Consider the following 24,190-nt stretch of genomic DNA (forward strand, 5'->3'; position numbering starts at 1 on the left):
GATGGACTCGGGAAGGAGGGGGGGTGTCAGCTTTAATGACGGCTTTTGTTAGTTCCCTCGCTGTGCGCTCAGTACAGATGGGCGGCTTGGGAGAGAGCCACCACCTGCGCCAACCGTCACGCGGCATGGCATCTGCAAGAAGCAGAGGGCGCCTGTGTTTTTTGCCCGTCCTTGTTTCCCTGGGGACTGGGTCAGTGTGACACGCAGGGCTGATCCTCCTCTTCCCCACGAGCTGTGCTGGCTAAAAATATCCCCTGCAGAGGCGGCCGGAGCAGCAGCACGCAGGGCCCGTTGTGTGGAGGGGTCTGGGGTGGGGGGCTGGCTTCCTGCCAGGTATCACCTTAACCCACCTCTCAGAGGCTCGAGTCACGTCAGCCATCGCACAAGAAGAGTGGAGTCCGGGTGACTTTTCCACTTTTCCGGCCTCTTTCCCTCGGGAATGATTGTCGATAAAACAGGGAAGAGTTGGCCTGGATGCTCGGGGCCGTCGATGCATTCCTAACAACAGGCATGATCTGACATGCTGGCTATTAATAGCAGGCAGAGAGCTAATTCCTGCCTCATTATTTTGACACACCTAGGCACCCTGCCTCGACCCGCGGGGTTCTTCTTGTATAACAGCAGCTCCTGCTCTCGGAAGGGCACCTGGGATGCGTCCTGCAGTCATAGCTGCTTGCATGGACCTCAGGCCTCCCAAGTGTCCTGTTGCTGGGAACGGCCCTTTTTGTTACTCTTCAGCTCCTGTACCTGTCGCCCTCTGTATCTGAGGAGGTCACGTCTCGCCTATACATATTGCTAGTCTGAAGGTCTGGGCAGGATGATGGGCAATGACTGGTAGTGTAGTGTTTCAGATTGAGACACAATGAGATTTCCCTGGTTTTACCTGTGATACAGTTTATCAGGGATTGTAGTTCATTTTACACCACTGCATTCCTTTAACATAACATAGACATGCTGTGGATCCCATTAAAAGTCACTCTGTTAATTCTCTATCAATAAGGGCGACATTCTTTGATGGTGCTACTTCTGAATGGATACATTTCCATAAAACACTTGGAGGTTTCCTTCAAGGCGAGCTACAGCATTGCAGCATTAAGTGACTTCAATAAATGTTGCAGGGTTTACTGGGCTGGATGGCTTGTGTGTGGTAATCACAATCAGGGAAATCAGTGAGATCAAAGGCAAAAGAAGCCCAAATACCAGAGGAGCCCAAGCAGGGCGGAATCCATGTTTGCTACATTCAATAAACAGTGTCAGTCAAAGGTGGGACTCAAACTGCTTGATTTGTATCGCGGAAGGAAACGTGCATGATGCATGGAGGGGTGTCCTCGTGTGTGTGCGTGTGTCTGTGTGTCCCGCAGATATATCACGAAGCCTCTTTGGGATCCAGAAAGTACGAAAGTTTTTCCATTTTTTCAAAAAAAAAAACTTTTTTGATGTCAGCTTTCATATGTTTGTGAATTTCTGTTTGGGTGGAGTTTGGAATACTAACTAACATATCGGTGAGAAGCCCCCACCATAGGTAAACAAAAGTGTGTGTGTACAGCGCACAGCGCACGGGCGTGCGTGTGTGTGTGTGTGTCTCTGATGGATGACGGTTCTCTAAGGCTTCAGCCAGCAGGACAAAACCGTAGGCGAGTAGATGCTTGTCTGATTTCTGAAGATGCTGTGCGGCAAGACAGGCTGGCAAAACAGACACCGGTAAGACTCACTTTGTCAGCTGGGCGTGAGCAACCTGGCAGAAGGGAGCTCCGTTTATTTATACTTTAAGCATCGCTTGCAACTTTATCATTCTTTCATTAAAGAGTGAGGTAATCTTTTCTACATGAGGGCTGTAATGTGATTTGAGATTCAGACCCAGCAAATGTGGGTGTGTAAGAGACTTATTTGTCAAAAGACTGACTTCTTTACATACCAAAAATGGCAGGAATCAAGCAAACAATTCATTTTAATTTGCACCTTTTATTTATAAATCTATTCCCCAGGTTTTCCTTGTTGCTACACAGGCAGATGGCTAAATAGTGTACATGGTTTACACAGACACGTAGAACATCACGGTCAGGAATGATATGGATTTTGTTAGGCCCCTGCCACTGATGTCACTCCATCAACTTAAGCCGTCCATTTCCAAAAATAGGGTGGTACATGCCACAGAAAAAGTGTGCTGCTCCAGTGAAACAGCTCCAACAAAGGTCAGAATAACAGAGACAGTAAAGGTCATCTGTTAGGGTCCGGCTGGCCACGTCGGTGCCTGAGTAAAATTCTGCAGAGGAGGTCGAGGTTGGAAGTCTCCACAAATCAGCGAGACACCCCGACTGATGAGCCCCCCCGCCAGCGTGAAAGGATGCCGGAAGCGACCTGGTTCATCCCGAGAACGTTGGCATGTGTCCAGATGCGAGGGCAAAGGCAGCTACGATAAATTAACGGTCCAAGACATGTGACAGGTCGATGAGAGAGCTGACATAATGTTGGCGGCTCACAGGACTGTCATATTCCTGCGACTGTCACCGGCCTGGTGTTCTGGAGCGGAAACGACGAGTTGCATCAGGCTTGGGGGTTTTAGAAGTGACCGTCGCAGGACCGCGGCACAGACTGGGCTCAGCCAAACAGCCCCAGGCTCAAAGTTATTGCGAATGAGACAAAGCTGCCTCATCTCCTGCCGTCTCGTCGACTCCGTTTTTGATTCTTGCTCGTATCCAACTACGTTGGCTGAAATCGATCAGTTAAGGCTATGGATGAACATGGGGTCACTAAAGGCAGAGTCACACGGACATTTGTGTTCAGGGGTAGAATGTCTCTAAGCAGGTCTGCTAGTCGTTGGGAGGATGGATACGTAACCGACGGCATATACAGTCCTGCTGAGTGAAACACTTGATGTTTAGCCTGCTTAACACTAAGAAAGGCAGTGTTACAGCTCTAACAGACAGGGGGCAAGGCATAATGAGGGACATGACTCAAAAATTCTCATGAGAGACATACTCATCACAGAAACGCCATCGTATTCCTCCCAGTAAGTGTATGGCACTGGACCGTCAAGAAAAACAGCTGTCCAAAGGAGGGTTTAAAACCATTCTCACCATCAACGAAAAAGTCATTGTAAACATGCACGTTGGCTACTGGGCGGCACTATCCTCTAAAATCAGGGGTCGTAAATAAAGGGCCACTATCGGCTCGCCACACGGCCCCATTTCGGGAGCCCGTAACGGAGATGTACTTGATATGGGTATTGATACCAGCCCATGTAATGGAGCAGCTCTTCCGGTGCTCGCTGTGTTTGGGAGAGCAATGTGAAAAGTGTTCCTGCGGCTGCTTCTTTAACAGGCCAGTCACACAGCCACCCAGCGGAACCATTATTTACAGTCTTTGTGCGGCACTCCACTGTGTAGCGCCCTTAAAGGGAAGCGGACGGCCTTAAAGGGATCGGACGGCCTTAAAGGGAAGCGGACGGCCTTAAAGGGAAGCGGACGGCCTTAAAGGGAAGCGGGGGCCCACGGGGCCGAGACCCCAGACCGCCGCCAGGCTCAACATTCAGCCGCGTTTTGTGTTATTCTGTACAAAGTTTGCTCTTAGACTCAATTGTTCCTGCAGGAGAGGTTTCACAGGCCAGAGCACAGACCATTTTACTGGTTCGTAAACGTACAGCTTAGTGCACCACGTACGGTTTATCATAAAATAGCATCACATCTGTGTGTTATACATGTTTCCTATTTATAGAAACATAATATAGGCAAGTAGATGACTTATCATTGGACATATGATCGGTTCTGACAGGGAAATGTGATATATTGAACGTATCTTCTTTCATTCCCTTTCTGGTATCTAATACGACAGGTTAATATATCAGTCTAATGCTGACTCCCTTTCAGAATACTGGCCCATTGACCCCTTGTAATGAACAGCATTTACATTGAGTGCTTTGGAAAGTTCAAACTGCTCCCAGCTCAGGCAAAACTGGAACTCAGTATATTTTCATGTTGCTGGATTGATTGATGTGAAGGTAACTAATACAGTAATACACACTCGGCTAGTGATGACCCCCCTCTGAAATACTGCTTGATGATTTTACAATATTAGAATGAAATGCTATAATACCGTTAATGAATGATTTTGTAAGGGCAGTATTTGTGCTGCATTGTCCCCGGGCATGTTAAGCAGGGACTGGGATATCAGGGAGGTCACGTACAGAAGGATCCGGACAGCAGTTACATATTGGCGACTCTCCTTCATCCGCTCGACGATGCTAAAGTGAAATAAAAGTACTGCGCCTTTAAATCAGCGTCTCCGGGGCGACCTCGCGCCGTCGCTGCAGCGCAGAGCCCGAGAGGCGAAGGAGCCAGTTCACAGCTAAAACGTGGCCCCATTCCCCTGTGGATTATCCCCGATCATCTTGGGACAGGAACTTAGCATAGTCCACAGCCATCTGGCGTTCTCCAGGACCGCAGGCCTGGCCCGGCTGGACTCGCTGCTCGTGCCAGTGGAACAGCCGAGTGAGACAGGTGGGTTCTCTGGCACCAGGACCCCAAACCTGCCAGCATCCTCCGAGGGGGGGGGAACTTTTCCCACCTGCCCTGGCGTAATGAAGGAGACATCAATAAGGGACGACACATTCCTGAACGCTGCGAGGCAGTGAGTCACACATCAGATGCGCAGTGATTTAAAGACTCCCGGGGTCTTTTCCTCTATGCCTGGTCACAGATTTTTGGCTCAGGAAAGGAAAAAAAAAATAAATAAAAATCCACCCACTCGTTCAGTATGGCAACATAGGGTACTCTCAACATGGTCTGCATTGGGCACACATGCTAGTTACACTCTGCAGAGTCACCAAACAAACGCTGACTCTCTGGCCTGCCTCCACCCCTCAGCTCAGTCAACCTGAGGCAACCACAGCTTGTCTGCTGTGTCCTCCCAACTGTAAGATGTACTGGGAATTTGGACTAAATTCGTTATCCTTCAGCCCTATTCTCACTGAGCCGGCAGGCACCCCCCCGCCCCCCCCCCAACCTGACTTGTGCCCCAGGACACCCCTGCAACTAGTGGAGCATCGTCAATGTGATGAATTTCTTGTCACTGTAATTCTTAGCAACTTTCCCTGGTTACATGGTCAGCCTGTCAAGACTGTGGCAGTATCTGTTAGTGAAAGGCTGCCCCCCCCCCCCACACATGTCGCTACAGACAGCTGTGACACGCACAAGGGGCGCAGTGGGCAGTATAAAGGGAGGACAGAGGACCCAGTAAATACATGGACAGGGGCTCCACCTGAGGTGCCCAGGGGGGTTTGTGGCAGATTTTTGTGTATGGATACTTCATTTAGGCTTCTGTCCGGGAGGTGATGAGACGTCCGACAAACTAAATTCCCTTGTCTCTGCTACCAAAGCTGAAGCTCCGCCTCCATGAGCATTGCCCAATCCGCTGGCAGTTTTTTTCCGGCGATTTTGTCCAATGTCTGTATCTCCGCCCCTCTAGTCCCGACTCTGGTTGCGCCTCCAGAAGAAGAAGGAAGTCTTCAGTGATGGTCCAAACAGCATGGGCACCTGGTTCTTGTGCGTGATCCTAATCTGAGAAGCAAAGAAAGGGGTTTTGGGCCACTGAACTGTACTGAACCTTCAATTTCCCATTTGTTTAGGAGCAAAATAAACTTGGTTATCAATCACTGCTCTCGGAATGCAGACAGCAAGCTGCAGAACTTCATTCTACCGCGTTTTATTCCTTTACACCAAAACAATACATGTAAGACCGGCTTCTTTTATGGTGTCGGAAAATATCTCGTGGCCTGTTGTAAAACCTGCAGTGGAACATCACCCTCCATTAACTCAGTCTGGGAAACCCTAGAAAAGCACTGAGCAATGGAACTGATTCTCGGACGGACATCTGAGAGTGTCTGATCGCTTTAACCTCGAGGGTTTGTTTTATAACCTGCAGAAAGTGTCCAGAAAAAAGAAAAATAACATTTATTTGTGTTGCTATTAATTATTCATTCTGAGAAATGCAGTCAAGACTAAGGAGTTTTTACTGGCATTTAGAGATACTGTGGGGTCCATCCTGGAGCTGCTTGGTGCGACACTGGAGAGCCGAGTGAGAGCAGTGCAGAGTAGCAGCGGCATTGTCTTCTCAGCACCAAAGGACACCGGCACCGAAAGCTGCCTCCAAAAAGCAGCTCTCCGCTTGAAGGACGTCACTCAGCCTTCACAGCCACTTTGCTCTCTCCTCCCCTCCGGTACCATAAGCAGTCAGCCACCAAGATTCAGGGACGGTTTTCCCCCGAAGGTCACGACAACACACAACACACACTGATCTACACTGCACTTTATACCAATATTGCTAGCCAGTCAGTGTTACATATCCTAATACTGCTGCAGTGACTCTCCACTTCATCTCACTGCATGCTGCTGCCATAAATCTCTACTTCACCTCACTGCATGCTGTTGCAGTGATTCTCCACTTCATCTCACTGCATGCTGCTGCAGTGATTCTCCACTTCATCTCACTGCATGCTGCTGCCGTAAATCTCTACTTCATATCACTGCATGCTGCTGCACAGCTTACAGGATTATACTAAGTCTATGGTCCACGGTGTCGTTATTTATTCTTCTCTGTACATCTTTTATGAGTCTGTGGATTAACACTCAGTAGGAATTTCACCATACTTGGAACACCTGACAATGACATTTGGGGCCCTTGAATGCTATCGAGAGGATGCCTGGGCCCTGTGATTTAGCCGCACCGAGCCTTAGTGCGCACAGAAAATGTATTTCTACCGTGCTTGAAATGATTGCTGTTTATATCCTCCTCGGTGATGACATAATCTGTTTGTCGCTGGGCACAGCATGACAATGTTTCAGTGAAGCGGTGTAGGCAGGAGGGGGGGGGATGAAAGATGAGCGGGTAAGGGAAGGGGGAGGGGCAGGTGGTATTTTAGGGGACGAAGGCGTAACGTGCCCATCTCACCGTGCACGGGGGCTGCATCCACGGCTCCCCGTCGATCTGCATCGGCAGGAGACGAGACGTCCTGTCAGAGGGGACATGGCGGTCAGAAGACGCTCGTCCCCAAAGGTGCGACCCCACCGAAACAGCACGTCCCTCTGCCCGAAAGCCCAGGGCAGGTGCCGGTCCCACAAAGGAGACTTAAAAGCAGTGGAGGAAGTTTAAATATCTCTGTGCAAATTCAGGGTATATGAGGGCAGAGAAGAAAAAGGTTGTAACGGGGGATCTTGGGAAGTTTCAGTTGTGGGGAACGTGGTTTAGCACCGCAGTCAGGAATGATTATTAATGATACAGGAAGAGCTTACAGGGGGAGACAAACATATAAAGCAGTGGCTTAAATAAATAAGGATTTGACACTCCTTATATGACCGTATCCAAGGCTAGTAGCTGTTCCTTCAAACTTCACAATCATTGTTTTCTGCTGCAGAGGTAACTGGGTCACTTGTCCCCATTAACAGCCACGTCAGATGATTAAAGGTCTGATTTATTTTTTGCAGGCCTCAGCGAAATCAGCAAAGAGAGACACTGTTACTGGAAAGAGTGCGGTCAGAGGGCACTTCAGAGCGGGCAGCTGAGCCGGCCACCCCCAGTGCGAGGACCCCTACCTGATGGTGATGTTGGAGCACTGAGCCAGTCTGCGGCCGGCACTCTTCAGCCCCGTGTAGATCTGTCCCATCTCAATGGCCCCCTCCAGCCCCACCACCTCCAGGAGCTGATCGCTCAGGTCTAAGCAGATACAGAGCGAAGCAGAGTTACGGCCACTGGCTGCAAGCTGGGGATCTTAATCTGAGCAGCCTTTTCAGCCATTTTTCGTACCCAGAAATAAAATTAAGCTCAGAAAAAAATGGCTGCTCAGCATTGATGACAAGGCACAAATTAAACTCTTAATCTTTCTTCATGAAGTTTGGCAAATATAAGAAACCCGGATTTCACTCATTCATACCGTCTAACAACATTTACATATGAAATTTATTCTCCATTTTACTGATGTCGATGCTCACAAAAGGTGAATATACAGCAGATACTACGAGAAGGTCCCTCACTCTCCTGAATGCCAGGGCTACGTGACGAGGACATGTGACCGTCACCCCCAGCTCCTCAGGCCTTACGTCAGCTGTGTCCACAGACACAACTTTCCTCTGTCGGTCCCACTCGAGAGTAAATACCAGCCTCCAGCCCAGAGCCACGAAATGGCTGTTCCCCTGAGCAAAGCAGGACCCGCTGGAACTCGGATTCCCCAGCAAGATGTGTTGCGACTTGTCAAGCAGGCAAATCGCACAGACGCCTGTATTTTGACTCGGAAAGTCGGCTACGTGCCTACAGGTAGCTCCATAACGTCAGTTACTTTGTTTGTATTCCTGGGCCAATGGGAAGCACGTTTTCTTTTTTTAAGTAGCAGCTCCAGACAAGGGTCACTGCCGTCTCCAAGGCCGCAGTTCTGGTCAGGTGGAAGAGCAAACAAGGCGATGAAGAGCTTCACGTCAACTCACAACAAGGTCCATGTCTTATCGCAGCATTAGAGAGGAACGATGACGCTATCAAGCCGGGATGAGATACGCTAATGACGTGCCGTGTTCATTAAACAGACCCTCATTCATGAAGCATTTCCGACAATTAAATACTTTGCCACAGAGATTAGATTCTAAAATTGCTCCATCTAGAAATTGCAGAAGATCTGAGGATAATCCAGGTGGGCTTTTTAAACTGTGGAATTTTCCACTTGTGTAAGTAACTTTAAAGACTATGAAACACCGTGCACGTCAAAAAGCACGTGTTTTATTCATTAAAAAGTGCAGAAAACACTCATGTCCTGGGCAATTACTGCGTGAACTGCATTACTTACTTGACTGAATGGTGAGTCATCGAGCTGGAATATTTTAGTCAGCAAAGCTAACTGTGCACCTTCCTCCACGTGGGATTGTGGGAAATTATTCAAAGCTATCAGCCCTCAGAGACATAAACACTCTGGGGAAAACGTCTCGCACGCCCTGCTGACCCATTACACCACGCGAGAAGTAAAGAGTCACTGCCCAATTTTACTTTTAGTAACATTGATGTGAAAAAAATGTTTGAAAAATGTGCCTGCAGACAGGAGAGATGTAGTACTTTCTGAAGACAGTAATCTATGGGCAGCCTAACAAAGCTGCTTCTGGTGTTGGGAATAATAAAATTGATAAGGCCTGTACAGGTAACCAAGGGAGCAATTCTGTTTTGCTATATATATTTTATAGGACTTTTATACCCTTATTTGTCTACAGATTCATCTTCCCACAGTTTCATGATGCTGCTTTGCATACACTGGCTTTACCTCCAACACGACTTGGTAATCTCACACTATCTGCTCTGCATACATTTGCATACGTGCGAGAGAGCGCACGCCTGCGCATGCCTGCACACGCCGCCTCAGCCGCGAGACCCGTTACACCGAGAGGCCGCGCCGGGCCTTAGAGGGACTGGAGAGAAAGCGTATTAAAAACATGGAGGTTTAATATGAAGCAGGAAAGGGATGCGGAAGTGATGATGAGTCAAAAGCCAGCTCAGCTGTGACCAGCTGTCCCGCCTGCCAGCCTGCCCCCCCCTGCCGGCATCTTCCTCCCGTGTGGTGAGCATATTTTACATTTTGCTCCCTGCGGGCACAGAGCCGGGCTCTGGCGGCTGGAGCGCTCGGGGAGCCTCCTCGGGCCGGCTCGGCCCGGATCGGCACCACACGCCCGCTCTGCGGCGAGCGGCGCTATTATTAGGCGGAGAGCGGCCTCTTACATAACACTGCCAGAGAGCTTTATGGGGAGCTGTGGCTCTTCCCTGCCAAGCTACCGCGCCGAGCAGCCAGCTCCGGCAAGCGTGCCGGGCGGCGACCCGGGGGGGGGGGGGGTGGGAATAGGCTAATAGCACCGAAGCAAACCCAGAGATTAAAGTTGGGGGACACCGAGCTACAAAGACTGGCACGAAATTTTATAAATACTCCCTCTGCTTTCAGTGGAGGTGTGATGTCAAGATGCTGTAGAAATGGGCCCCTCTCCTGGGGGCGCGGCGTACACCTGAGTCGAGGCTGAACCACATGACACCGGGCCGGCAGAGCCATGTTACAGCTGCCCAGGCCCAAAGCTGCCCAACCCCGATACCACCCACGGCCAATACCGCGGGACCCCGATGCCACCCACGGCCAATACCGTGGGACCCCGATGCCACCCATGGCCAATACCGCGGGACCCCGATGCCACCCACGGCCAATACCGCTGGACCCCGATGCCACCCAGGCCCAAAACTCCCCCACCGTGGTACTCCACTCTGAAAACTTCTGCGTTGGCCCCTGCGTGAGGAAGCTCCATCGCAGCGCGAGTGTAATGCGCCCTGGGCCCCTCTCACGCCGTGGCGTGCTCCAGATGCACAGTGGCCTGCTTGTCGCAGGAACACCGGCACCTCCGATTCATTCTACACGGCTTGTTCCTAACCCCCCCTCTGTCTCAGTGCAGCCCTTGCATGGGAGTGATTCCGGAGGAGATTTGGGAGGAGAGGGGGCGGTGGTTATCTCGCATTTCATAATTCCTGTCAGAATGGGAGCAGTGCTGCATGCACGCTGCAGCCTCTGCTGACTGACAACGCAGGAATCACACCTGAAGAGGACTGCCGCCCGAGCCGGTGGAGGGGGGGCTGCCAAAGTTACCCCAAGTGCGAACACAACAATAGCAGCATTATTAAACACACATGGGAGGGGGGTTGTGCCTGTGTGTGGGAATCCAAATATATTTCAGCTATTTGCAAATAGTTAGTTAAAAGTTAAAAAGCTTCTTTGGTATGTAAGGCAGATGAGAGGCTGTGAAAGCAGGCTGTACGGTAGCTGACGGGACCCGAAGTCTGCAGTGTAATTACTGCTCAGTCGCATGACACGCGGGTAAACCGTGTGACGAGCAGGGCGGTGGCGGAGGACTCGCCCTCTGTGAGGGAGAAGGGCGGCGAGGCCTTGCCGTCTTTCCCGGGTTTCCCACCTCGCGGAGTTCATTAACGACGGGAGGAGAGATGGCGGTCCGCACTCCGACGACGGCTGATGTCACAGCGCCTGGCAGCACTCGCCGTCTCCCGGCTGCATCTCCCCGTTTAGCCGCTTTACTGACTAATTCTCAGGCAGATAAATGGGTGCCTACATCTCATCTTCCGTTTTTGGAATTTGACAGGGTTTGCGCTCAGCTGACGGATAAACTTCTTTATTGCTTTAGCTGTTTGGGAAGGGGGGCGGGGGAGGGGTCTTATGATAATCGTAAAAATGCGAACACACTCATCAGTATAAGAGCGCCTGAAAGTCCCCCCAACCCCCCCGCCCCCCGTCCGTCTTACACTTTCCATTCCTTTTAGCTGAAACTCGAGACGCTCTGCTATCCAATCTGTTTGTGAATGGAATTAGGGGAAGGAATTAATTTAATAAAGGTTAAATCCTCAGAGAATACATCCCCCCAGTCGTTCTGTTACATACCCTCCTCTCTCATTACAGGCCTGCCTCTCACACACACGCACTCATAACGCAGAGGGAATACAGACAGCACTGTCTCCATATTCATACCTGCAGCAGCTGATTCAATCAGACACACACACACTTAAGCAAAGGGAAAAAAATCCTTTTAACAAATGTAAATATTGTGAGCATTACAGCAGCCGTGGTTCTGCCAAAATCAAATATGGCAGCTAATTCCTTAGGAGATAAATCTCGACCTGAAGTCTTAAAAGCTCCACTAATCCATTTGTCTGGGGCAAACTCCTCACCTTTGGAATTCAGCGATGGCCTTGTCACACCTAGGCCACAGTGGTGGGAGCGGGTTTCGGAGGAAGGTGCATGTGGCATAGCGTTCGAGCAAGCCGATTCTCAGGCTGGGGAGGGGGAAGGGGGGCCCAAAAGCTACCTAATGCAAGAACAGCATCTGGGCACTTTACTCAGCTTCGGCTTGGTGGAATTTCTCAAAAGCGTCACCTAAACTGTGCGACAGTCGGGTGTTTTGGCTCCAATAAAACATCGCGAGGAGCTGAAAAACAGGGTCCCTAACGAGCGCTTCTATTTCTTATAAATGAATATAGAAATCACACCTCGGCCAACTGGACACCTCTACACAAAAACAGGCCCGTTACATAAGCTCCAAAAAAAGCCTTACTTAGCATATATGGAAAACAATTTCTGCTCTGCAATACTAATGTCAAATATAAAGGTGAGAGGAAGCCAGAGGATACTGATATGAAGGAGAGAGATCATTATAATCTGCTTTGCCTCTGCCGGCCGGGGGGAGGGGTGGCTATAATATTTATCCGTCATCTTCTGGTACTGCGTGTTCTCTCCTTGTGAGCCGATCGCTGCCTTGTGTTAATACACTTTAGACTTCTGCACCAAGCAGCCCAGTTAAATACTGTTATGATTAACTGACTGAGTAGAATGCATACTGGGAAACGTTAGCACTGGCTAGTTGGGCATTAAAGCCAGGCGGCTGTGTTTCACAGCCTGGAGGGCAATTAAGGATTACAAATATGAGTCACGCAACTGGCAATGGTGCCCCCCCACACGCACACACTCGCCCTCATTTCTTTCACTCACTTTCTCTAGTTCGGCAGAACCCAGAGGTCTCCATGGAAACTGTATCTAGCCCAAGTTCAGACAGCGGAGTGTGGAAGAGAGGGAAGGAGGAAGGGCTGGCAGCAGGAGAAGTGGAAATGAAGAAAGGAGCGAGAGGAGGAGAGGCGGGTGGCGAGAGAGCCAGACAGATGGAAGGAAGCTGGCGACTCTGAGCGGTTTTCCGTCCTTTTTCAGCATTTCTGTCTGCGAGCATGATGTTCAATGGCAGGCCTGCCCTCCAGGCACCTATGCTGAGGCCTGCCCTCCAGGCACCTACGCTGAGGCCTGCCCTCCAGGCACCTACGCTGTGGCCTGCCCTCCAGGCACCTACGCTGAGGCCTGCCCTCCAGGCACCTACACTGAGGCCTGCCCTCCAGGCACCTACGCTGTGGCCTGCCCTCCAGGCACCTACGCTGAGGCCTGCCCTCCAGGCACCTACGCTGTGGCCTGCCCTCCAGGCACCTACGCTGAGGCCTGCCCTCCAGGCACCTACGCTGTGGCCTGCCCTCCAGGCACCTACGCTGAGGCCTGCCCTCCAGGCACCTATGCTGAGGCCTGCCCTCCAGGCACCTACGCTGTGGCCTGCCCTCCAGGCACCTACGCTGAGGCCTGCCCTCCAGGCACCTACACTGAGGCCTGCCCTCCTGGCGCCTGTGCTGCTCAGCCAGCAAAGAGAAAGGCCGTCTGACCGCAGACAGGGGGACACAGGGAATGATGGGAGATAAGTGTCTGCCACAGGCCTTGGCCCCAGTGGCGTCTGAGGCTGATTCACAGCAGCCTAAAGCCCCGACTCCCTATCTCAGCTATCCTAGCTTTCAGGATCACTCCTCTAAGGACAATGTTCAGAAAACGACCTTTAATTGCGCCACTTATTAGAGGGCTATGCAGAACTTACAGGGGTTTTATAACCAGCAGAAAGGGGCACCTGACCAGGAGTAACGTCAGTCCAGGGGCAGCGTCAAGCTCCTCTTGGCTTCTAAATCACCCCCCCCCCCTCCTCTTTGTGCTTTCAGCTTCACTGATGATACGTCACAGCTTCCATAAGCTTCCATATTTAATGTCGGTCATTATCAGACCTGTGCTCCCAGCCTGATTACAGCACGTTTCACTGGGGCAGAAAGCAATCGGTGGCTCTCGGGGTTATTAAGGATCATAAACCAATCTTCCTCAACATGAGAGTGAGTCATATCCCCAGTAATAAAGAAGGCCGATTAACCAACTTCAAGTGGCAAGCAGAGAAGGGCCTGTTTTCCATCCAGCTCCAAGCAGCCCTCTTTACTGTGCTTCCTGAAGTCCGTCATGTTCAACCTGATTACTGTGTGTCTAGATTTTTGGACAGTTTTGAAAATTAATTTGAAATTAACTTGTATTAATATTGAGCATTTGAATAGGACTGTATGCATGAAGAATAACAATGAAAAGGTTGAAATTAGTACCAGGAAGAAATGGCTCCTTAATCAGACTTACCCTGTACACAGAATTTCAGCTCTTTGGCATCGGTGACTGTGCTCGCTGGCGCCCTCTCTGGCACCTTCTTGCTCATGCGGCTGTAGTTCCGCCTCTTCTTGCTCTTGCCCCACAGGTTAGAGCCACCATGCATGCTGGGAATGTTGAGGACGGCAATGCCTTCCAGGGAGGTGCTGCTGAGGTCCAGGATGATGCCATCGCACTGAATCGGAGAAGTGGGAGGAGATGAAAGAGGAAATGAAAAAAATCAGGTGGAGAAATCGGGTTAGTGGTGAAGAAGCTGATGAGAACGGACTCCCATTCCTGAAGGGTGTCCAGCTAACCCACAGCAGATCAGAGGCTAAATCCACAAGATTATCCATTAAAGAATCACTGGACTTTGGCCAGTAGGACTTGGTGCTGACATCCGCAGTGACAACAACAGTAATTTGTGCCTCGTTTTGCTAAAGGACACACAGAATAGCTCCTAGGTTATCCCCTTTGTTTGCCATGAAAGTCGTCAACTTCAATGGAAAGAAAACTCCAAGAAAGGCACGGTCCTCATATACCCCGAGCTTTTTGGGCAAGATTCTGGTAAAATGTGCAAATCTCAAGAGAGGCCCTGCAAAATGAGCAATCAATTTACACAGAACTAGTTCAGTAGATATTTTAAGGAATTAATGGATAAAATGTGCGGCTTGTGACCCACTGTTTGCAACTTGGTAAAAATTCTAAAAAAGTATGTACATACTTCAGACATATCAGAGGCAAACACGGGGGAACGGCCTTCTGAGAAGACATTATTTCAGACTGTACCATCCATCTAGAAGTGATTTTATGTGCGACCTATAAAAATATGGCTGTTCTGTGCATTCATTAATGTGTTCATTTTTAATAAACTTCCTTAATTAGATATTAAGGATATAAGAAGTTTGTGTTAATTTTCCTACTCCATGTTACACTTTGAGTATCTCACCCACAAAACTCCCAAAACAATGACGCAGGAGGTGGATACTTAACATGCAACAAACAGGACGTACCCACAATGCAATGCGCACATATGTCAGACTCTTGTTAGCTTCCGAGACAAAACTAGATTATAACGTGGGCCAAATTTGTCCTGGATCACGGCTCAAAGTGTTTTCCAAGGAGTGAAACATAAAAAATCTGTGGTTTGAATTCACTAACAATTTTGGTGATGAACAACGTGAAACACGAGACTCTTGTTTTCTGACACACTCAACTGCCCGTGAAAAGAGATTGGGCTTTCTATGGATAGCGTGCTCCAAAAATATTGCAGTAGGGTACCAGTGTATCTCTATCGTGCCGTACATTTAAAGGTCCTGTTATTTACTGACGTTTCTCTGCCAATGCTCATGAATAACTTCACACTGTTGAGGCCCTCATGGGTCTATGGGAAGTGATTGTCTTTCAACAAAAAAATCCTGCCTAAATGTTCGGCACCACATGGTACTAAAGCATTACAACTTTAACGTGAGTTTTTAATGTTCTAGCAATGGGGGGCATTACTTCTAAGAACTGGAAATGGATCCAACAGACACAAGAACCTCACCTCCACCTCCAGGCTCTCGTTCAGCTTCTTACACGTGGCGGAGATGGTCTCCGTGGTGCCAAACTCAAAATACCACAGCTTGTTCTTCATTCTGTGGGGGGGGGGGGGGGGAGACAGGAGGAAGGGGCTCAGCAGTCTCCAGGAGCACAGATATACCCGTGAGCCCCTCTGACAGTGAAACGTTACCCTGTAGGATAACGAGCACTCATTCCAAAAAAACAGAGACAAATAGCTGAGAGGTCAGAAAACAGATTATCAGCCCGAAATAGTTCAAGTGTGTCCTTGAATATCGGGAAAAATGTAATCAATAAGATAAAAGCTAGGATGAATATACACAGACAGAAGTGATCATTATGTATAAAAAACATATGGCAGCTTATGCTTGTCGTTTCATTTAATGCTAGAGCCATTCATTTAACACCAGGCAAACACAGGACTGAGTCTTACATTTTTACACTTATCTGGCAGTTTTATCCATATCAACGTACACTAGAGGAAAGGGTTACAATTTATGCGTGCGCCTTGGGATTTGAACCCACAACCTTTACATTATTAGCGCAATGCTTTACTTTAGCGACAGGAGCCATTCGCCAAAGCCGGTGGCAGCGCACAGCTGGTCCTCTGAGCCCGGCTGAGCTGTGATTTGGGTTTTGTGCTTTTGTTCTACATCTCCTGCCCAGGCCACAGGTCGACAGGATGGCAGTTGGAGGGAATGGAATTTTCAACCCCACTGGGAGGCTGATTCTGCTGAGGCCGCCCTTTCATGCCACTGGGAGACTTCCTCCTACAATCACAGCTGTCCACCTATACGATCCCAGCACGCTCACGCTCTGACGAGCTCGCTTCCGCCCCCCACAGGCCGACCATGGCTCCCAGTAGAAGCCTTAATAGTACAGCAGCCACTTTGCCAAAACAACAGCAACAGGCTGTCTGTGTGCTATTTACAACCTTTCACTATGGGAGACACCAGACAACCTCTCCAGGTTCTACAAAACGCCTCGTCTTCCCTCACATCTCGGGTGATAATCGGTAATTACTAACTAGCCGGCAAAACAGCACAACCCGTAAGACAAGCTTAGTCATCCCAACTTGCCTGTCAGAGCCCAAACAGCCTAGGGCCTGGCCCGGTTCGGATAGTGCCCGGTTCGGATAGTGCCCGGTTCGGATAGTGCCCGGTTGGGTACAGACAGAGCTCAGCTTGGTTTGGACATTGCCTGATCGAAGGCCCCATTCGCTGCATGTCAAACACCTACAAATTAAGGGGCTGTTTCTAGCACCGCTCATGTCACCACGCGAAACGGTAAGTCGGGTCCTTGGCCCGGTGCTCAGATGGGCTGCTGATACCTTAACGTGGCCGGAAACACTTCCGGGAGCACATGACAACAGAACACGCTCTTAGTGGAAAACTGGCGTAATGAAAGTCTGGCTCAGGAAAAGGTACGTTTACAGAAGCTATTACCTGTAACCACATAAAACCACATCACATTTCTGTTTAAAGGGTGCTGGATAATATCAGCACCATTCTTCCTTATGAATTTCTATATAAACATCAGAACCCTTCCGGGCGATACAGAACCTTCCAGAAGAATTACACTGTACACTGGCCTTATGAATTTAAAGGATTTTCTTGGCCCTTTGTGTTCTTTGACACAGTATATTTCTTCAATTATGGACTGTTGGGTGGGGCAGTGTGCTTCCTTTTTTCCCTTCTTTTCAGAAGTAAACTGAATGCTAAGCTAGCTCAGCTGGTGCTGTGAATGCTGGGAAATAATTAAAATGTATTCGCGAGAACCTGCTGGAACACGACACACTCCCTCCTACCCCCCTCAGCGCAGGACGGCCTCAGACCGAGATGTGAGAGGAACTCTAAGTACATTAATAAAGAAATAAACCCAAAACCTCCACATGAAATATGGCCCCCGAGGTCTGAGAGTCCCAGGCCTGGGCCAGCCGCTCTCACTGACTAACAGAGGCTAAGATCATGGCTCGTTGGCAAAGTAATCATGAGCAGTAAATCCTGACGGCCGTCATCTACTTGATTGGTTTAGTCCAAGGTTCCCACGAGGCAGAGCACAAATGTTTGGCTGTTAGCGTAGCCAGATCGCTCCCTCCAAAGATTACTGGGGCACCGGGGGCATGTTTAGGACCCCAGCAGATGCCACTTATATTACCCCACATATCCATTTTCCCGGGGGCTGAATCTTAGAGCCACACCAGGAGATACACAAAGCACGGCAGTGGGCGTGTGCTTAGATGGGTTCATATGCAAATGAGAGGGTGGAGCCACCATATTTTTAGATACTCGCTCAGCAAACACCATTTATTAGAGAGATTTAAGAGATCGCCTGCTGAATTTTTGTGAATCTCATTTAAATAGTGAGCGGGGGGGCTGATGGAGAAGAAGGAGTCCAGGCGCTGAAAAGAGGAACCTTTAGTCCGGTCGCATGCATCACTGCCATGTCGCACCCATGAGAAGCGGGGCGCCGTGGCAACACAGGCGGCACAGCCTCCCCCCACATCCATCTGCGTCTGCAGCCTCCATGCAGCCAGAATGAGGGCACGGGCCTCACCGGGCCGTTAATCAGAACCGCTACCTTAAACTCCCAGCGGGGGGCAGCTATTCTTTTGTTTCATGTAAACTTCTTCACAGCCTTCAGTCCCTCCAGCACAGAACTTAAGTAGCTTTGGATGTTATATAGCTTTCCTGGTCTCATATAATGGCTGGGCTGATGGAGGTGGGGGTCTGACCTACCAGGGCCAAACCCCCCCAGCTCAAAGCCCTGGCCTCTACTGGCCAGAAACAGCGGCCCAGGGTACATTACATGCCCCGTCTCAAATGGAGGGACATCAGATCACACCTTCCTCATTCCTGCAGGACGCAGGTGGTTGAGGCTAAATATTATGTGACTCGTAAATGCTGGGTTCTTCACTGCAGACTGTGTGAAAAGGGCGGTGGGCTGTATCAATGCTGCCTTCTCATCGGTCAGGATTCTGGAAACTGAACTTCTGCTGCTTGGACCAAGTCACACCCTGTTTACCCTGCGGGCACCTGTCTGTGTGAATACCGTCCCAGTAGGTCCCACTCTGGGCCAAAGCCCCTGACCTTCCGATTTGGTTATGGCTCCAGGCTTGTGAAGGGCTGCTCCAACACAGGCAGACAGGTGCCTAGAGAAAGGGACCCCCGTCCTGGGCTCACCCGGGTCAGCGCTGTAACTCGGCCCATCCATGGTGCAGGCGTCCGTGAGGAACCCAGGATCCGTTTGTTTTATTTCTATGCGGCTGATCTCCAGAACACGCAGGGTGGTGTGACGTGGAGGGGTTATGAAACGGAAACCCACACACTCGCTGGATCAGAGGGGGCCCGCCCCCCCAGCCATCCTCGGAGCTCCACTCAGAGACAGAGATTCCAGTACCGCACCCCCCATCTGTAAGGCTATTCAAATAAAACACAGATGCAATTAAAAGCCCAAGAACCCGAATTAGGAGGACAATAAGCTGCTTGCTTTGGCTGAAGACACTACATTTGCATTTCTGTGTAAGTGTGTGAGTGTGCTGGGGGGGGCGTGGCAAGTCACGCCACTTCAGAAGTGTTTTTTATCTTATTGCTGAACTGCCTCCCTGTTCCACTTCCCAAAATACACACTGTACCCCTCTTGAATTCTACACCCCAGCTGCAGTCTTACATGCTGAATACGCACTCGACTGCCGCAATGTGCTCCAAGTCTGTCCGTCAGGGACCCGCATTAGGAAGCGCTTGGTTTTATTTTTTTTTTGTGACTTTTTTCCCTCTGAACAAGGAAGTCTGGGAGGGATACGGACTGGATACACCTTTCTGATCCGGATTCCGATTCAGAAGTCCAGGGGGATCTGGGGGGGGCTCAGGCAGTCTCTGTCCCTGAGACATACACCAGGACTCAGACTGACTCACACAGTGCAGCTACCCCGAGGGACAGCAGTCTAACCCTGTCTTACTCTTCCTCTCCATCAGTCTTGCACTTTCCTAAGAGGATTCTGTCACTTTGCTTCAGTTTTGACATGAGAAACATAACCGAGTCCTTGGCATATTCTGAAGTCCTCCCACATGGATCTTCTGGCCAATTACATGCACATCCTTCCATGTTTTGCCATTTGCCACAAGGAACATTTACCTAAAAGTTTTCTGATAAAGTCAGTCTGTAGGTTGTACTTTCAGCTCAGATCTGTGATTCTCCTCCTGGGCTCTGTGTCGCCGGTAGGTTGTAGTTTCAGCTCAGATCTGTGATTCTCCTCCTGGGCTCTGCGTCGACGGTAGGTTGTAGTTTCAGCGCAGATCTGTGATTCTCCTCCTGGACTCTGCGTCGCCGGTAGGTTGTAGTTTCAGCGCAGATCTGTGATTCTCCTCCTGGGCTCTGCGTCGCCGGTAGGTTGTAGTTTCAGCTCAGATCTGTGATTCTCCTCCTGGGCTCTGTGTCGCCTGTAGGTTGTAGTTTCAGTGCAGATCTGTTATTCTCCTCCTGGGCTCTGCAGCGCCTGTAGGTTGTAGTTTCAGCTCAGATCTGTGATTCTCCTCCTGGGCTCTGCGGCACCTGTAGGTTGTAGTTTCAGCTCAGATCTGTGATTCTCCTCCTGGGCTCTGCGGCGCCTGCAGGTTGTAGTTTCAGCTCAGATCTGTGATTCTCCTCCTGGGTTCTGCGGCGCCTGTAGGTTGTAGTTTCAGCTCAGATCTGTGATTCTCCTCCTGGGCTCTGCGGCGCCTGCAGGTTGTAGTTTCAGCTCAGATCTGTGATTCTCCTCCTGGGCTCTGCGGCGCCTGTAGGTTGTAGTTTCAGCTCAGATCTGTGATTCTCCTCCTGGGCTCTGTGTCGCCTGTAGGTTGTAGTTTCAGCTCAGATCTATGATTCTCCTCCTGGGTTCTGCGGCGCCTGTAGGTTGTAGTTTCAGCTCAGATCTGTGATTCTCCTCCTGGGCTCTGCGTCACTGTGCATGGTGAAGCGTAAAGCTAAGCTTTCGCACTGTGTTTTGTTAGTTGAAAGAGAAACAAAGAGCAATTGAGCCCCCTAATGTGGAACTTCCACCCCAAGTCTGCAGAGACAGACGAGAGCCGCCGCTGATCCTCCTCCATTGTTCCTGACAGGCAGTCATTAATACTGGGGCTACTGGGACCTTGTGTCTGCCTACTGGAAATCTCACACGAGGATGAGGCTCCGGCAACAGAGGCGTCGAGGGTCACACATCTTTCTTAGTATTGCTCACCCCTCCCCCCCCAAACAATGAGGTGGTGGGACCCTCCCTCAGGGGAAGATAATACACCCACCCCCCACCCCCATCCATCGGAGAGCACAGCATGTCACTGTTGGAGCTTGATCAACCAGGACGACATGCCCCCTGCCCCCCACCCCCCAAGCTCCCGGGACCCCACTGGTGACGCAGCATGCCTGTCTAAGTACACTCATTTACATTTATCTATTTGGCAGGCACTTTCTGAGCAATGTACAATAAAAGTACAGTATTAAGCACCAAACGACAGGGAAAAGACGTCAGCAAACAGCTGAGATCAGTAGGGGCCATGTGTGTTCACAGGCCCCTCTACGAACAACCAGTGTCATACACCAGTTTAAAGAGGTTCTTAACACCCTGTATCCCCAGAAGCAGGGGCACCGTAAGGGGGGGGGGGGGGGGCTTCCAAGGACTGCTGAGTGACAGGGGATCTAAGAAAGTGAAAGCTAATTGGGCCGGTCATCAGCAGCATTGGCCAATGGCACTAAGTGTCACCATGCAAGACAGGTGGACATAACCTTATGCCCCCAAAGTCCCCTTATGTCCCCCCAAGTCCCCTTATGCCCCCCCCCAAAGTCCCCTTATGCCCCCAAAGTCCCCTTATGTCCCCCCAAGTCCCCTTATGCCCCCCAAGTCCCCTTATGTCCCCTTATGCCCCCCAAGTCCCCTTATGCCCCCCAAGTCCCTTTATGCCCCCCAAGTCCCTTAATGTCCCCCCAAGTCCGTTTATGTCCCCCCTTGTTCAGATGCTTCCTGTGGTCTATGGAGCACATCTGTGTGAATGTCCTTCTGCATAATAACATGCCAATTTTTATGCCTTTTCCTGTCTATTTTCTTGATTTTGCTCCTGCCCAATAACCTGGTGTGACATAAAACTCTCTAAATAACAAACACACGGATTTATTCGCTTACGGTCAACATTTTAACCACGCATAAAATGATCCACATGTTTATGCATAGAGTCTGTTAATGACTGAGTTATACATCATGCTATTAAACTTGTGCCCTTAAAATGTTTTTTTGTACCTAACAGCATATTTTACAGGAAACACATACTACTGGGCTTACGTGTGTGTTTCCTGTATTCTCGTCGTTTCATTTTGTTCTAAACCAAAGAGACAAGGTCTCCTTCTCCCAAGACTAATGGCACCTGGCCTTCCTCCCCGCAGTGTGAGTTTGCTCAGGTACTGAATTCCTCCCAAAATACATGCTGTTCAGGTTACTTGGTCACTGGACTGTGCTCTTACTGTGTGTGTCGCATGACAGACTGTCTGTCACCCAAGGTGCACGCTGCTCCTCACCATGCCTCCCCCACTCCCTGCCTGGCTTGCTCTTTGCCCCTCCCCCCCGCTCCTCAAACACCCTGCTCTTCACCCCGCCCTCCTACTCCTCGTGCACCCTGCTCCTCACCCCATGCTCGCCGCTCCTCAAACGCCCTGCGTAGGGGACAATGTCATTATAGGTTTGATTTTTTTTTTGAAGTTTTTATTCTTTATATTTCATTCCATAATTAATTTGAATTCCAGTTTAGTTTTCAATCTGTTTTAGTACTGATTTTAAAGATTTGTTTAGTTTTTATATTTAGTCTTTTAGTTAAAGAATTAGTAATTGCTAAGGATAGACTCGTAGTGGTAGAGCTAGTTCATGTGTCCAATCTTTAGAGAATCCGACTGGAGTACGGAGTGCACTCTATGAGGTCAAAGTGGGAAAGTGGGGTTAGGGTTAGGGTTAGGGGGCAAAGTATACTCCAGGTATTACTAACTGCCATGGAAATGGAAAATTCTGGATTTCATTTCAAGGGGGAAAAATGAACAAATCACTACTTTAGCATTATAGTTTTTATTTTATTTCAATTTGTGTTGGAAGTATTTTTTATAGTTTTCATTCAGTTGTAGTTTTAAAATTTTATTTTTGTTTCTTGTTTTATTTCAGTGTATGAAAATATTTTGAAATGTTTTGTTATAGTTTCAGTTTTTGTTTTCGGTAATGAACCTGCTAAGACATAACACACCACAATGCCGACGGCAACGTTTGTTACTGGGTATTTTTCTCTGACGGTCTCACTGCTCATTCCAGGGAACAGGTCCTGTCCTGAATTTTACAGGACTGTCCCTTATTGAAAAAAATTATGTGTGTTCCATGCTCCCCCCAGCACATTATCATCAGTAACCCCACCTTGATTGAAAGCAAAACCCTACCTGCTTTCTGTATCTACTGAATGGCAGTGCTTCACGTGCTCAAATTAGTTCGCCTTAGTTCCAGTTTTAGTTGGCACAAATTTTTGTTAGAGCACTGCTTGTTGCGTGTTGGACTTTAAACTGCTAAAGTACTGTTTCTGCAAAAAGCAATGTTCCCAATCAACTCAGTTGATTGTTTATTGAAGTTTCTCATTTTATTATCATTTAAATTTTATATGACGATAAGTCGATATATCGTTTATATCGCTCAACCCTAGAACGGAGCCAATGAGAACCCAAACCAATAAAGCAGTTTTTATTTTGTCACCTTACTTGAACCTAATTATCAAATACAGACGTGGAAGAGTTGTGGGAAGGTTATGTAGTGAGTCCAGTAAGTCAGTAAGGATTATGTGTCTAAGGGACATTTACATTGCATCGTCAAGCACTCTAGGGACTATGAGTAAGAAGGAATAATACTCTTTAATTAGGAACCTAGATGATTGGGCATGGGAGCGACTCATGGACAGTCCACAATGAGTCTAATAAAGGAAATAAAGTACATAAATGATGAGCTTGACTCAATGCCTGCACAGATATTAGACCTGTCACTCCCGACCGCCACGGACACCCCGCACACTGCTGTCACTCCTGGCCGCCACGGACACCCCGCACACTGCTGTCACTCCCCAGTCACTCCTGGCCGCCACGGACACTCAACACACTGCTGTCACTCCCAAATCACTCCCGACCGCCACGGACACCCCGCACACTGCTGTCACTCCCCAGTCACTCACGGCTGTTGCTGGGTCATATTTTGTTGCCAAGGAGAATCTATTACCTGATTCCGTAAGCAGGCGCCATTTGGTCAGTCGGTCATCGATTACTGCCCATTACATGTAATAAGTGAGGAAACTGCACGTGCGTCGAAGCACAGCCTGCTGATATGTCCTCACTGCTGTACCCGCCCTTCGCCCTTCCAATGTTGAGTCACTGTTGTTTACTGTTGGCCAGCTTAAATGGTCCGTTATTGTTCTATTGACTTCAATAATTACATAACTGTATAATGTATCTTTTAAATTGATATCCTTATTTTATAATGCGGCTGAAGCCTGTTACCCAAGAGTTTCACCTATTTTTACCGCCAGGGATTTGCTGAAACCAGCT

General features: G+C 49.3%; 1 protein-coding gene across 4 annotated transcripts in view; it reads right to left on the reverse strand.

The window, feature by feature from the left end:
* Window positions 1–1,942: 1,942 nt before the first annotated feature.
* Window positions 1,943–24,190, reverse strand: part of LOC111838248 (diacylglycerol kinase beta-like) — an 85,543-nt gene continuing 63,295 nt past the window's right edge. For all 4 annotated transcript variants that reach the window (XM_072699849.1, XM_072699850.1, XM_072699852.1 and 1 more), the window contains 5 exons: window positions 15,591–15,681; window positions 14,039–14,240; window positions 7,587–7,707; window positions 6,946–7,006; window positions 1,943–5,555 (listed from right to left, as the gene is read on the reverse strand). In XM_072699849.1, the coding sequence (XP_072555950.1) occupies window positions 5,460–5,555; window positions 6,946–7,006; window positions 7,587–7,707; window positions 14,039–14,240; window positions 15,591–15,681 (571 nt within the window). In that variant the 3' untranslated portion in view covers window positions 1,943–5,459. The remainder of the gene's footprint in view (window positions 5,556–6,945; window positions 7,007–7,586; window positions 7,708–14,038; window positions 14,241–15,590; window positions 15,682–24,190) is intronic.

This window comes from Paramormyrops kingsleyae, chromosome 1 (assembly GCF_048594095.1).
Source record: "Paramormyrops kingsleyae isolate MSU_618 chromosome 1, PKINGS_0.4, whole genome shotgun sequence".
Classification (NCBI taxonomy): Eukaryota; Metazoa; Chordata; class Actinopteri; order Osteoglossiformes; family Mormyridae; genus Paramormyrops; species Paramormyrops kingsleyae.